The following is a 15,987-nucleotide window of genomic DNA, read 5'->3' on the forward strand; positions in this document are numbered from 1 at the left end:
TCTTATTACTTGCTTTCTGATGTGAAATGAGCAAAACATAACTTATTGAATAAAAATTATTGTTTTCTTGAATAATACTTTCTAATTAAAGAATAATAAATATTGTTTCCAGCAGATGATTTTCTTCTACAGCGAATCAAAAGTAAAAAATTCTTTACGTCGCATTTGATTTGTTAAGAGCCTGTCAAAACGGGATACACAATTTTTAGTGGTTCAATCAAATCTAATGCTCTTACAACGCCATATAGTTATTTCTTTTTTTAGAACCAATATTCTCCTTATTTATCAAAATGTGTCGCCGAATCTAGCATTCCAGAAAGAATACGAAACTATAACATTATTTTAATAATTCTATGATATATATCGTAAGAGATAGCACTAATAAAATTTCTGTCTGACGTGTATATAGTTTTTTTTTTAACTTTTATGCAGTTTTGAAAGTATATTTGTAGAATTTGATAACGAAATAAAATAGAACTTTGTGCATTCGTGGATGATTACTTAAATCTTATACCGAAATGGTTTTTTTTAAGCTGCAACGGAGTATAAAAGCAAATGACATTGCATTAAAAGCATATGAGTGTAGATGCTCCGGGAAAAAAATTGAAAACTATTCCTATATGCCCTGGGCTTCCCTTTAAAGAAAAAACTTCGAGATTTTTTTTATATATATTTATCATAAATATTTGTATGATTTTATTTATAAATTGTGTTTTATAATTATAGTTAAAAATAGGCGTTTAAATAGAATAAAAACGACTGAAAACTTGCCTGTTTTATTAGATCTGAATCCTTTAAACAATAAAAAATTAATTTTCGACTATCTATTTCAAAGATTTTGTTAATCAAGAGCACACGTCAATAGAATAAAGTTTCGCTTCTAAACTCTTATTACATTTGATGACTATACTTATCTCATTTAATCTGTCTCTTTATACATTCAAACACACCCTAGACAATAATGTACACGTATTTAACTACTCTGCAGAATCTAAACCATCAAATGCGTATTAGTCGAGATAATTAGAATAGTAAAATCATGAATAAATGGTCGAATACATGGCTAAATGGATCAAAGGCTTTAAAAGCCTTAGAAGGGAATACTCCCCTCCTTAAATAATAACTTATCAGCTATCTCATTGAATATTCCTCATGGTTACCATAGGCGATGGAACTGGAAAACATTCGATAAAGCCACGGAAAAAATTACTCTGCCTTTTGTGATAATGTTTGTTTACATTTATAAAATGCTACATTAAAAATAATTTTCATTGGTTTATTCAATTTTATTTTTTTTAAAATTACTTTTCATTGTTGATTTTTTGAAGGAACTTAACTCTATCCAGCTACTCAATAAAATTTTCTAAGTTGAATATCTAAATCGATTGAAAATATGAAGCTTCATTGAGTAAAAAAGTATGGTCAAAACTACCATGGTAAAATTTACCATGTTTTTGGCTCTATGGGAACACGGAAGAACTCTGTAATTTTTATCTAAGCGCTTCGTACTGTTTTTACTAAAATTAACAGGTAAATATTGTTACATAATGTGTGACTAAATTTGGTATATGAGGTAAAAGATTGTAACTTTATTATGATATCTAAATGCATGGCATAAAAACTAATTATTTGATAAATTTACTTTTCAGTTTTATATTATTTTGCTAAATGTAAGATAATAAAAACTATACTTTTAATTATTGGAAACCAGACTAATTGGAAACCAGAATTATAATTAATTGTTACCATTAACATTGTTAAACGGAAAAGCTACCTAATGATTGGTTTAAATACCGTATATTTTCCACCGTATATTTTCCACCGTATTTATACCTTTATTTATATACCGTATAACCAGAATTATGTTGTTTTTTTTTTCAGAAATGTCATTACCATATATAGTACGATAAATTTGCTTTTTTTTCCGTATTTTTTTTAAAGATCTCAGCTCATTTTAGTACAATGAATATTTTATATGGTTTGGTTATGAGTAATTAAAATTAAAAATTATTTAAAATTAAAGTTATACTTCGTTGCAAGTTAAGAAAGGAGCATTGCGGAATATGATTTAAGTAATCATCCGCTATTGCATATAATTCCGTTATCAAATTATACAAATAAGATTTTATAACAATTTAAAGAATCTTAAAATTTAAACACGTCAAACAGAAATTTAATTCGTGCCATCTTTTACGATAAATATCGTAAAATTATAAAAAAAAATGTTATAGTTTCAAACTCTTACTTCAATCATAGACATCACTACATATTTCGATAAAAAATGAACATTCGTCATTGAAGAAGAAACAACTATATGACCTTGCAATTTCATGTAGATTTGATTGAACCACTAAAACTGGCACGGGTCTTATGCTGGCCTGCCTTTTACAAATCAAATGCGAGATAGGGAATTTTTGCTTTTGTTTCACTATGGATGTCCAAGAAACAATATTTATCATTCTTGCATCAGTTTTTTTTTATAAATACGAATTGAAAGACGTATATTTGTTACGATTTTTAGATATCATTTTTATTAATTCTTATTACTTCTCAATTGATTATTCAATACGTTTTGTTTTCCACATCTCACACAATTTGAGAAAGCAAGCAAATGTAGGCTATGCAACGTCGTTTAAAGAGTTGGCGATGGTGATATGAGTTCACGCTGGGAGTTTGGCATCCATTTGACGTACATTTAGATGCAAGCAGGCTCTATTCATCGAGATAATGGTTTTTTCTTAACTTGCAACAGAGTATATTAATTTTACCGTTTATAGTGGCTCCTCATTGGAATGGATAACACAATTTGTTTATAAGTCACGGTTTAGCGTTTGGTTATGACACGTTACATGGTTTGATTGGACTAATTAAAATAACAAATAATTTAAATTAAATACGGAAAGCCATCTTTTATACCGATACCTCTTTGGAAAGAATGGAATTGTTTGGTAATGAACCATACCGTTCGGTTATGGCGAGTTTACATGGTTTGTTTACTAATTACCGTGTGTACTGAGTCAAAAACGGAAGGAATAACACTATTCGTTTATGTTTGACATATATCATAGTAGCGACACTTTACATTGATTTGCTTATGAGTCATTAAATTATATAAATTAACAAAACTAAATCCAGAATATTTCATGTATCAATTTGAAATTGATATCACTACTTGGACAGCTTTTGAATCAAAAATACCTCAAATTTTTTAATGGCGTTGCACACTGTGAGGCACTGTTCCATCTCCTCTCCTCTTGTATGATTGTAATGGTGAGCCCTACTTCGCCGATGGATACCATGGTTCCTTCTGGGCTCCCCATTGTTCGTCGTCCCCGCTAATTCTGGAATAACTCCTTCTTTGACAACAAAATGGATAACATCCATGGAGCGCCTCATCTGCAAGAACACCGTGTCTCGATTTTCTCGGGCTGTGTCACAATCAGGATGTCTCAGGCATGCCTTGAAAAATAAAAATAATTTTTTTTTTAAAAAAAATCAGCGATTGATCAATTGATCAATCAGCAATTGATCATTGCTGATCAAATCAACAATTGATCAGCAATTGATAATGTAGTTGTTTCCAAATGGTATTCCACGAAACCGTAAGTTTCCGTGGAATGATTACGTTGTCCGAGTCCGTAGTCACATATCCAAGAGTTACATTTTGTCAGAAGTAATGATTTTTTGAAATCTGTATTTAAATTTATATCCAAACAATAAACCATAATTTATCTCATATTTTAGTTATTTTATGAAATTCCTTTTTTTTAAAAAATAGCAATATAAAAAAAATATTTAATTATTAAATTATATATGATTATTATAATGTTCCGTAACCAATATGATATAAATAAAAGCTGAATACAGATTGAATAGTTTTTAAATTTCTTTAAATTGCTTTTTAATTTCAATTTTTAAAAATTATATGAAGATTATGATAGTTTGATTTTTTATTTGTTTAAAATTAAGTGCTGAGTTGTTCAAGCATATCCAATTTTATTTATACTTATTCAAACTGTAATATAAATGAGTTTCAAACAGCTATGATAAAAACTCATGTGCCAGGAACATTTTGTAATTTAACTTGCGGATAAATTATTAATAAAATTATAACTTTTTAACAAATTGATATTTTTGCTTCAAATTTTGGGAATATCTTTCTAAATGCCTTATTCACAGTCTATGAAATTTTCATTGAAATTGGTTGATATTAAAAAAAAATCATTTTTAACCTGAAGTGAACAATGAACTTAACCTGAACCCTGAACAAAATATATTGAATAACTTACGATAAGGATATGTATTTATAAAAAAAAAACTGCATCAGTATTTTTCACCAAGCTTTTCAATTTTAAATAAAATGACCAAATTCCGGAATAAAGAATTATGTTTCTCTGATTACTATTCTCGACTGTTATAACAATTCTTTGTCTAGAATTATAATTCAGCGTACTGTATTTATTTTCAGATTATACATGCAACAAAAAAAATAAATTCCGTACTAGACTCGATACCACTCTAGGCCTGAGAATTCAACAGTTCGACATAAAAGCTATAGTTTTAAATCTATTATTCATAAAAAATATCATTCTTCTTATTAAATATTATCAACGCAAAGAATAGTCTATCTTTGATTACTATATTCAAATGGTTAGTACATTCATATGCGGCTAATAAATTTTATTAATAAACTTGAGGTTCTGACAAATGATGCTAGATCACTGTGGGTTGCGTTATAGCCGAAACGAAAATGAAAATCGTTGCAATAGGGAGTCGTTTTTTGCGAAAAAAATAAATAAAATTTTAAGCAGGCAAAAAATTACCATGCTCACGTGTTTGCTATTCTTTTTGTTTGCAAAAATTATGAAATACTTAGATTTTTAAAAATGAACATATAGTTTCATTTTTAAAGTAAATTGCTGCAACTGCCCGTTATGAGCCAGGGGTTCATGGCGGTTAAGGTTCCATAATTGCGTAGCCAATGGCATGATTGTTGCAATGGGGTCAGCACTGCGCATCAGCCGCCTTACCTTCTTTTTTATGCATAAAAACATAAAAATTGTATTTCTATAAGGATAAACATAAAAAAAAATCTTTAATTTTTCGAATTCAGAAATGTAAAGTAACAATAAAAAATTTAGGTTTGAAAATCAACATTTAAACAATTAGGTTTCGTGATTTGGGTTTATTGAAACGTATTTTAAGATAGATTAAGTAACAAAATAAACATAAAGTTCGTAATTTCAATGAAAAATAACAAGACTTTTTAAATAAAATTAACTGGAGCATTAATAATAAATTAAAGTAATTTAGCATATTATTTCTCAAAAGTTTAAAAAATATATTCAGTTTTTTGAAATTTTCTAAGTCTCTCTAACATACACATCTATGAAAAAAACTTAAACTCCCTAAACTTTATCAACACTATTGAATACGTTTCCATTTTTAATGTTTTGATAAACGAGACATTTGTGAAACGAAATAATGTTAAAGATTGTTCCGAAAAAATTAAATTAAAAAAAAGAAAACGAAAGAAAACTGGACCTAAAAAGTTTTACTTCCGCCAGATTTACATTTACTTTATTTGACGTAAAAAGTTTAAATTTTTCATTACAAGTAATTAATTGATGCACAATTAGCATCAAGCGTCCTGCTGAAAATAAAAATAAAAATTATTTTGTGATTTAACTCGAAATTCTGTTTTATATGTTTGTTAGACAAAAATATGATTATTATATGATAAAAAATTTTGTTTAGGAAGTACAAAAGAAGTTCAAAACTCAAAATTTTGTTCACGAAATTCAAAATATTTCAATTATGTGCAAAACAAATTTCAACAACTTGAGAGAGGTTCTGTTTTCTTTTGTTTTTTTTCCCAACATACTTAGAGTAATTAAGAGTTTTAGAGCTATAGCAGAACAATACAGATTTAGAAAAAATTAAAAAAAGAATCTGAAATATACAATAGAATAGATCATTTTTTATCTACCAAGTAAATCATGTTAAACTTTACCATTTGTACGAGCTTGAAAATTTATTTACCAAATACGATACAAATACGAATATTTAGTTTACATATCAAATACGAGTTTGAAAATTTAGCTGCGCAAAATATTCAAACTCGTATGCGTTCGGTCTAAAATTTTAAGATGAGTTGATAACAAAGATATTAAAATATCGACAGTCATTTGTTTTTTTCTCACCACTTTCTTAAGTTTCCAAGGCCCGCGGATACTCTTCAATAGAGACATTTCACCAGTTTTTTTTTCTTATTTATTTAATATGATTTTTGGCAGTGTAGCTAATTCCAAAAAAATTACAATATGGAAAATAGTAATTTCCATTACGAGGAAAAAGTTGCGCACCTGTCCGGAACGGTTCCAGGATCATTTCAAAGTAGCCTAAATTATTTTTATGAAACTGACAAAGTTGCCGAGATTTCAAGCAAATATGGAGCATAATATTTAAAAAAAAAAAAAATTACCTTGGATGCTGTAAGTAACAATGCTGTAGATCTTTCTAAAACTTGCCGAGCGGCAGCCATCTGTGCTCTTCTCCTTTCATTATTTATGTCCTAAAATAAATCAATATCTATTACACACATATTTCCACCTCTCATGCTTAAAAGCTCAATACATGCACCTATATATTATCTGATCCAAAATCAAAAAAAGTATATTGTCCTTTTTTGACATTTTTTAAACATTTTTTTCAGAAAACAAACAAAAGACAAACTTTTTTTTGATTTATTTTATATTTTAAGAGTAAACTATTATCTTATTATTTTGCATTAGCGAGCAAGTAAATACCCTAGAAAGAATTATTCAAAAGTTTGGGGATATTTCTTTCCACGGACTTACTATAAAAACGTAATTTTAATAATTTATATTGTTTAAGTCAAACAGAAGATCCGCATTCTTTTATTTTGCTTTTTCAAGTGAAACACATCAAAAGTTAACAAAAATATAGAATTTAAGAAATAACAAAAAATCCACAAAATGCAATTATTTGTTTGGAATTGTTTGTTTGGTACTAAGCTCCACAAACAGTTTATAACCTGCTCTGTTGGCAGTCTCATTTGTCTTCATATCAAAGTCAGTAATTCCAACTTAAACATGATACCAATTTTTTAAAACTAATCCAGATAATACTAAAACCGTCTATTTAATAAAGCTTAGACATTTTATACTTTTCCCCAGGTAATAGGATCCAGTTACATAGATTGAAAAACCTTAAATTAATGACATTCAAACGTTTTATCTACATCTTTAATTATCAGAATAAAATAATAGGACTTAAAACGTTTAGGTGTCGCAAGACTTGCATTTAAGATAAACGATTAATAAGTTAAAATTTGAAAAATTACACACTTGAAAAATTGTAAAAGTGATAGTTCTTTATATATAGTCCTTAAATAAGTTTTTTAGAAAAACAAAAAATGATTTTCTCATTAAAAGTTTTTCAGTGTTTGTACTAATAGAAATTGACTACGTTAAGCTAGAATGAGAAAAAACAATAAACAAATGATAAATGAAACATTTAACAAATCTTAAAGTATACTAATTGGAAGAAATGTTTGGTTTTTCTTATCCCTTGATGCACCGATGACCCTTTCATGCATTTTTTTTTCTAATGCTTTATTTACAAGCAAAAATGTATTTTGGTATTTTTTAATTATTAAAACAAACAGTCTAAGAGTTGTAAAAAAATCTGTTAGATGACCTGAATTATATTTATACTAAGAAATAAAATCCATGAAAGTAGTTTGATTTTTTTTTTCATTCATACTCAAAAATTCATCAATAATTGATTCGGTAAACTGAATAAATTTCAATGATGAACAACAGTTTTTCTTAGAACTAAATTACTGCAAATAAGTGTAAATTTGAAAAAGTATTATTTGGAAGTGAGTCGTGCTTAGAACATGGTACGTTCAACGCCGAAAAAGACACTGGTCGTTTATGCTGTATTTCATAACCATAAATTATTAAAATGTTAAACATAATATTACCCATTGGTAAAATGGGTGTTGTTTTCAGTTTGATGGCGTGCGCACCTTATTTGGACGTCATCACACTTTTCAACAGTGTTCAAGAGCAATAGTAAACAGTGTGCATGCGTTGTCATTGAACGCGGTGCTACGGCGACCGCTTCGAATTGATAATTTTTTTAGAAGTTTTCTTTAAATTCTTTTTTTACTTTAATTTTGTTACGCATTAAATTGGTGAGTTTTTATACTCTTTATATGATTAACTTATTTAAAAATGCTGTATTGGGGGCTATTTTAATATATATAGCCATAAAGTCACTGCAACCCATAACTTTAAATGTTGCGGTGTGCATGAAAGTTTACTTGAAAAAAAAAAGAAAAAAAAACATTTGACCAGTGGATAACCAGTGATCGTAACAATGTGATCACAATTTTTTTCCTTTATTTCGATTTAAATATTTACAAAATAATGATGAAGGAAATATGAAAAATATGTTTTATATAGAATTATACTCTAAAGGATTAGCGCATCTTCTTCAAATCTAAATTGTTACATATCTATTTATATCCATGCTTGTCTATGCTAACTCTGTCTATGGTATATTTTCTGGATGCCTTCACAGAAATATGTTTTTAATCTAGCAGAAAAGGTTGTAAATCAAGTGAAGAGTCTCGTAAAAGCGCGTCAAATTCCATTTCATCTTAACTGCGTTTTATGATATCCTGATGCTCGAACTCACGATCATTTTTTAAAGCGAACTTTGACAGAATCCACCTTTATTCGCTTTACGTCACTTCAAAGGAAATAACTCGTCAATCACACTTTTAGTGTTCGAAATATTTCATCGCAAAAATATCATGGCACCTTAACCCAAAGAATTTTATTTTGGACATAACTTTGAAAAGCATTCTTCGCCTTAAATTGAATTGAATGTTATTATATTACAGCTTTCATTGTTAATTATGAAGGAAAGGAATATAGAATAGTAAAAAATAAATTTTTATTTGTGAAAAATGCGATTATAGAATTGCACTTAAATAGCATGCAAAGTTTGTCTAATTTCCCCTTTAACAATCTTTGACATGTAGATTTTTTTAGATTACTTAAAAAAAAAAAAAAAAAAAAAAAACGTTACAGTTAACTCAAATGATGGTATTGCAAATTTTTATTTAAGTTCAAAAAACCCAACCCATCGTCTTGATTAGACAAAAATAAACTACATTTAACATTGTTCTTTCTTCTTAAAACTCTATCGCAAAATATCATTCTGTTCATAATATAAATTTAATATAATTTTAATGTGTAAGCATATTTTATTAATATGTTAATCATAACGAATTGAAAAAGAACTGTATTAAAAAAAATAATCAACTCTACTTGAAAAAAAATTAAACTAAGAATTGCAGATGGTGCAACACAATAAGAAGTAATTTTACTTTTTAACAATATCTAACGATAACCTCATATCACATAACAGTTCAAATTAGAAATAATTGCAAACACTCTTGAGCCTTTTATATTTTTAAACATATCATTACAATTGCGTCAAAAGTGCGAATTTTAACGCAAATGTGCCAATACAACTGCTTTCTGACGCTAACTGATCTCCCAATTTATTTTTTTTTGTTATATTTGTTCATATTTTAGTTGTTACTTTTGTCATCAAATCAAAAGCGAGCTTATATAGTGAAAATCTGGAGAGAGATCTTTTTTATCTTTTACATAATGAATAAATAGTCATAATTTAAAGAAAAAATTGGGGACAAAATTTCACGAAAAATTAATTGAAGATGTAATAACTTTCGAGCAAACTAGAATTAAAAAAAAAAGTTACTTCTATTTTGCTCGAAAGTTATAAGTTAAAAGTTACTCTTGTTAAGATTTTTAAAAAAATAACTCTTTCATCGCGTCAAATTTCAATTCTGTAGTAGCATTTTATAGCTTGCAGAGGGATCGACGTTTTAGTATTTTTTTACTACAAGTTTAACAGTTAATCAAATATCAATTTCTCATTTGCATCGTATTCACTGTACATTGTTCTACCCATAATCTTAATTTAAATTTTCAAAGTCTTACAGTTTTTACATATCAGGACAAAGTGTAAAGTAAAACACCAAAAATTGCTGTGTCGACATTTCCGATTTTTTAATGTAGGAAGATTTAAGCAAATCGAGCTGTATTTTTTTAAACTGTAATTTTGTTGCATTTAAATTAAAATATTAGCAGAATGAAGATAAATAACAGTGAATGATATGTGTGAGGAAATTTCTTATTTGCATCGTATTCACTGTACACTGTTCTACCCATAATCTTAATTTAAATTTTCAAAGTCTTACAGTTTTTACATATCGGGACAAAGTGTAAAGTAAAACACCAAAAATAGCTGTCTCGACATTTCCGATTTTTTAATGTAGGAAGATTTAAACAAATCGAGCTGTATTTTTTTAACTGTAATTTTGTTGCATTTAAATTAAAATATTGGCCGAATGAAGATTAATAACAGTTAATGATATGTGTGAGGAAATTTTTTAGTATATGCCATCATTAATTGCGAAAATAGAATCGAATTAAAAATTTTAGCGCCAAAAACATTTTTTAACGAGTTTTAGTACAATAAAAACACGTGCGAAAACTGAATTATAGAACGCATTTATTTAATTTCATATTTTATAACAGCCTCAGTAAGTGCACACTCTAAATTGTTACAATTGAATGCATATAACTAATGTATAATTTTATATTTTTGTAATTACATTAATTTATAATGCCAAATACTAATCACAAAAAATATGATCAGAGTAGATTTCAGAAATAATTTCCATAGTTTTTTTTCAATAATTTTTTGTCTTATTTCATTTCCTTCAAGAAAAAAAAATTAAGATTTAACTGCAAAAACTAAATGCGATATACGTTTTCTGAAATTGCTTTACTTTTGAAAATGCAGTATTACCATGCATCGTAGCGTAGATTAAAAATATACACACGTAACAAACCAAAAATGAGTTACAAGCTAATAAAAGTAGTAAGCTAATAAAAGTAAAAAATGGATAATTTAGTAAAAAAAATATCCGGAAAAAGCAGTAAAAAATATCCGAACGAGATAATGAGAAAACTTTTTATCGAGAGTAAGAACCAACCCCATTTAAATAAAGTTAATAAAGGCTTATCATACTTTTAATGTGTTTAATAATTTAAAAATTTACATACTAGTAAAATTCTTGAATGAAGATATCTTTATGAAATATCGGAAAATGTATTCTGTTTCTGATAGTTTATAATAATGTAATTTTAAGAGCGAGAAAAGTATTATTATTATTTTTAACTTTAATGCAAAAATATAGGAAGTCTATTTTAAATTTGATTATTTATTATTTTGTTGTAACATTATACTACATAACAACTTAAACTATTTTAAGCCTTACTTGAATTAGAAATGATTTCTCTGTGCAATTAATTGTGTAGCAAAAGATATATTAAAAATAAAACATGATTTGCTTGTTTTAATTTTTGACTGCATTTAATTGATTCTTATGAATTGAAATTGTTCAGTATTATAAATGCAAGAACAAAAACTTAGGAAAAACAACTTCAGGTTTTTTTTTTCAAATTTAGAACTTGTAAAATTTTGAACGTTACATTTTATAATACGAGACTCGTGTGTCAAAAACATTTTAAAATTCTATCTGAGTGTAGGAAACTTATTTTATATCAATGTGGTTTTTCAAGACAATTTCCAACTTTTTCAATTGACTTGATGATTTGCATAATCATCAATATAAAAATATATGAATAAATAAAAATTTGTCGGTAAATTACTGTCTTTTTTTCGGATAAAGTATAATATCCTAGCTTATCGTTTTATTTAAGAGTTTATATTGTACTGAAACTTCAGTAGAGAGTATTTTTCTCAAACATGGCAAGTCGTAGGAGAGCTTAGTGGAAGAGTTCACTTTTTGATAGGTAGGGAAAGTTAATGCGAGATAAATATAAACGAATTTCTATGCATAGTTATGTACAGAATTTCTCTTTTTAATTATAAATAAATTTGTGGGGGTTATAAGGTAACATTCAGGGAGAAAAAATTCTGTTATAGTCAGAATATAGCCTATAGCCTATTTTATTTGGAAAAATCCTATTGAAAAATGCTAAAAATGAAATTGGGTTAAACGTTTAAACTATCAGTATTTTGAACGATAACATTAAAATTTCTTTACAACATTAATAAGGAGCTAAATTAAACTATGAATCAATTTAAGATCAAGATGCCAAGTAATTAATAATTTTACACAATAATAGTCGATAATATGGTATATACCGTGTTAAAAGCATAATATTTTCGATATTTTGCCTTTATTTCGTGTTAATATGGTACAATGCGCTCCTAAAACTTCAACAGTGCATAAAACTTGTATGTTTTTAAATGTGTTACAAATTAGACCCGATGAATCAGATGTGTAGTTTTGTAGGCTATTAAAAATTAACAACATTTTCTTAAAACCACACATACGGCGTAATAAGAAATTTCTACCACACATTTTTGAATATTTTTTTAACAAAGTTAAATCAGATGTTAAAGAAAAAAGAAAGAATTGTCTACATAGTTTAATTAAAAAATGAAAAAAGAGTGTTATAACAAGATAACGGGGAAATTTCTTTGCCAAACAAAGAATCCACGCTTTATAAAAATCACACTCTTTATAGCTTAGTGCATTATTTAAAAGCTTTTAAAAACTTCAAGATTTACCCAGTGTTGAAACTGGTATTTCCAATTTTAGAAGATTTTTCGCTTGCTCTACATGTTTGGTTGAAATATGAAGTGGGCTGTTGAAATTAATTAAGGAAAGCTTTTATGATTAACCACATCTCTCCGACATTTTAATTAAACGTTTTAATAATTAATGTCATAATCGAGAGGGAGGTTTATTTAAAACTTGAAAAATAGCTTAAACTTGATTTATAATTACAATCTTAACATGCAGCATTTTCTAAACAATATTTTGGTGTACCTGATAAAAATTTATTTAAAAATTCTTTCTTTCAATTTGAATGCTTTACCTAAAATTTTACAACTAATTACGCATAAATAATTAATATTTAAATTATTATCTTTTAACTAATAAATAAAAAATTTCGAAAAATCAAAGCTTTAACATGCATTAAAACAAAGCTCTGGGGAAATTTTTGTTATCGTTTTAAACCACTATTATAGTGATTTTGCTATCAAAGTTCAAAATAAATTCCTTTACACATTCCTAATTTTTAGATTTTTGTCTCAATAAAGTTTCGTTAAAATATATTGTTAGTTGCATCTGCAAATTTTATTCTGACCCAGTAAGATACTTAATTCATCAGAAAAATGTATTTTTTAGTCTAATTTTCAAAACAATATAGTAAGCAGGTTTTATTTATGAGGAAATAATATATTTGAAAATCTTGTTAACAAAAGTGTTAGGCGAAATCGGTTAAAGCAAGTGTGATCAATTTTAGCAAATTAATTATTTTATGGATGTTGCTAACGACACATAAAGCACTTCTCAACTTTGCTTTTATTTATTTTAAATTCATTTATATCTATCAATTTAAATATTATAAGCCAGATGCTTGTAGAACTCACAAGGGGGCGCTTATAGCTCCAGTTCCTATTTAGTTCAACTTTTAAATTGGTTGAGGTAAAAATGTTTAAAGAGATAACACGATAAATATTGAGAGATTAACACCCAGCAGTGCTGATGAAAAAAATACAGCTCTGTGGTAGACAAATCATGAGTTAGAGTCTCCTTGCCATCAAGCTAACCGTGGGAGGATTTCATTGTTTTTCTCTCCCTGTAACTCAAATACGGGTTACTTCCTTCAAATTGTCCCCCACAAAGGCATTTTTCTCCAAATACTTGATCCATGAGTTCCCTTGTCTTCTGGATTTTGTTCAAGTTTGTAAGACCACAGAATTGAACATTGTTAGTCGTAAACTCAAAATCGGGTCGACTATTCAACGACGGTTATAAAAAAATATTAAGAGATAAATCTAAGTCGAGACATAAACCTTAATAAAACGATAAATCTTAAAAAGAGTTAAGAAATCGGTTTCTTATTGCCATTGACAAATGGTTTATTTGAAGTAGTTGGTTGAGCATGTGAATTAGTTAAAGAAACGTGAATTTGAAATACTTCAAATCTGAAATTCTGGACTTATACTATAATTAAGTTTTATTCGTTGAATCAGTTCTTCTCCTTTTTTATGGACCGAAAATAATTTGTTTAAGAAAAAAGCTGTTTAACTTCTTAAAGAATAAAATATCATTTATATACCCTGAATATTATTTCTTTCGTGTATGGTACCAACAAAGTCTTGAACGCGTCAATGGCGCTGTTGGTAAAGGCAGCATTCTCACAGCTGTTACAGAACTAGGGATCGTGAGTTCGATCCTGGAAACGGTAGTGTATACGCAATCATAGTGCATACGCAGCAATGTGCATGTTAAATCTGTCGTTGCTGAACGTTCTCTTCTTGGGTGCGTCGTGGAAGTTTGGAGAGAGGGATACCAGCTCAGGCGCTCTCCAAGTCGCCTGGCTGTTGCAAAATATGCGGCATTTCTAATATGGCAGATTAAAAATGGAGTCCTGGAAAATGGAACTAAGTGCTTGGTCATGGTTGGGTGTTGCTAGAAGATCTTTTTCAGTTTATATAACGTTTCGATTCTAAAGCTATTAATCAATTTTATTCATATTTTTAAATGTTTAACGTATTTAAAAATAGTTTGATTAAGAAATATGTTAGGAAAAATACCTAAAGTTACACCTTCTAAAATCGGACTTTTAAATAAGGATAGGAAATGCGACTTCTCTTATAATTACGTACATAAGAAAAAAAGTGAATTCTTAAAAGGAAAGAAAAATTAATTAATAATTTTTTTTTTAATTTTCCAATTTGAAATTGAAAAATTTTATTTTCAAGCTCTTTTCTCAAGTCTCTTTTTTTTCAAGTCTCTTTTTAATTATGTTCATTTCTATATTTTTTTGGTCATGACAAAATAAATAAATAAAATAATGCGAAACAAAATTCAAAAATAGAAGACAAATGATGTAAAATTTTCTTGAAATTAATTCCTTAAATTTCTAATAATTTTTTATTGTAATTTGAAATTCTAACAAACGAGTAAAAAATATAAAATCAATTATTCCTTTATTTACACAGATAAACGCTTTGTTAAGGCATAAAAGCAGAATTAATATTTAACTACAATTTTTGAAGAATATTAAAATGTTCGGACATTAACAATGTAAAATATTTGGACAATTAGCAATTCAATATTTAAGTAAAAAAAATCTAAAATGTTATTAAATTGTCTTATTTAAATGTGTTTCAATAATGTAAAAAATAAAATAAATTAGTTAAATTGAAAAAATTTAGCGATATATTTACAAAGCACGATATTTCTTGCCAATGCATCGCGATGATTTAACTCACATTTATCGTCTGCAGAAATAATGTTCCAGATATTTGACGACAACTTGGAACAGTAGTCGCCTATAACCCATAAGTACCAAAGATTCTAAATAATAGTAGCTTAAATAAAACTTCCTTCCAGTTTCGAAATATTAAATTCTTCAGTCTCCAATTTATTGAAATATTCTACGATTGCAAAACACATTAAGTGAATTTTGTCAGACATTTAAAGTCCACATCAAAAGTTAAGGTTAGAATCTGTACTCTTAAAAGTTCCCTTTTACAACTTTTTGGGGCGAAAACGTTCTCACACGAAGTAGTAATTACTGCCGCGTTTCCTGAAAATTGAGCCTCACAGTCGTACGTAATGAGTTCTTTAACTGTTCGTAATGAACATGAAGCAGTAATTTGAAGTGGGAATGGTCAATTTATTTCAGAAACCATTACGCGATTAAAGCTTCTTGTTTTGTTTCAGAAAAAAAAAAGTTATTCTTAGAGGTTGAGATATAGTTATATAGATCAACCATTTCTTATGAAGTGGTACAAAAGTTG

At 27.6% G+C, this 15,987-nt stretch overlaps 1 protein-coding gene across 1 annotated transcript in view; it reads right to left on the minus strand.

The window, feature by feature from the left end:
- LOC107442117 (alpha-catulin) overlaps positions 1 to 15,987 on the minus strand; it is a 313,254-nt gene that overhangs the window by 50,391 nt on the left and 246,876 nt on the right. Inside the window, exons 5-6 of the mRNA XM_087149981.1 lie at positions 6,485 to 6,574; positions 3,199 to 3,459 (exon numbers count right to left, since the gene is read on the minus strand). Of these exons, the coding sequence (XP_087006107.1) occupies positions 3,199 to 3,459; positions 6,485 to 6,574 (351 nt within the window). The remainder of the gene's footprint in view (positions 1 to 3,198; positions 3,460 to 6,484; positions 6,575 to 15,987) is intronic.

This window comes from Parasteatoda tepidariorum, chromosome 8 (assembly GCF_982258835.1).
Source record: "Parasteatoda tepidariorum strain Cologne lab strain chromosome 8, Ptep-v5.0, whole genome shotgun sequence".
NCBI lineage: Eukaryota > Metazoa > Arthropoda > Arachnida > Araneae > Theridiidae > Parasteatoda > Parasteatoda tepidariorum.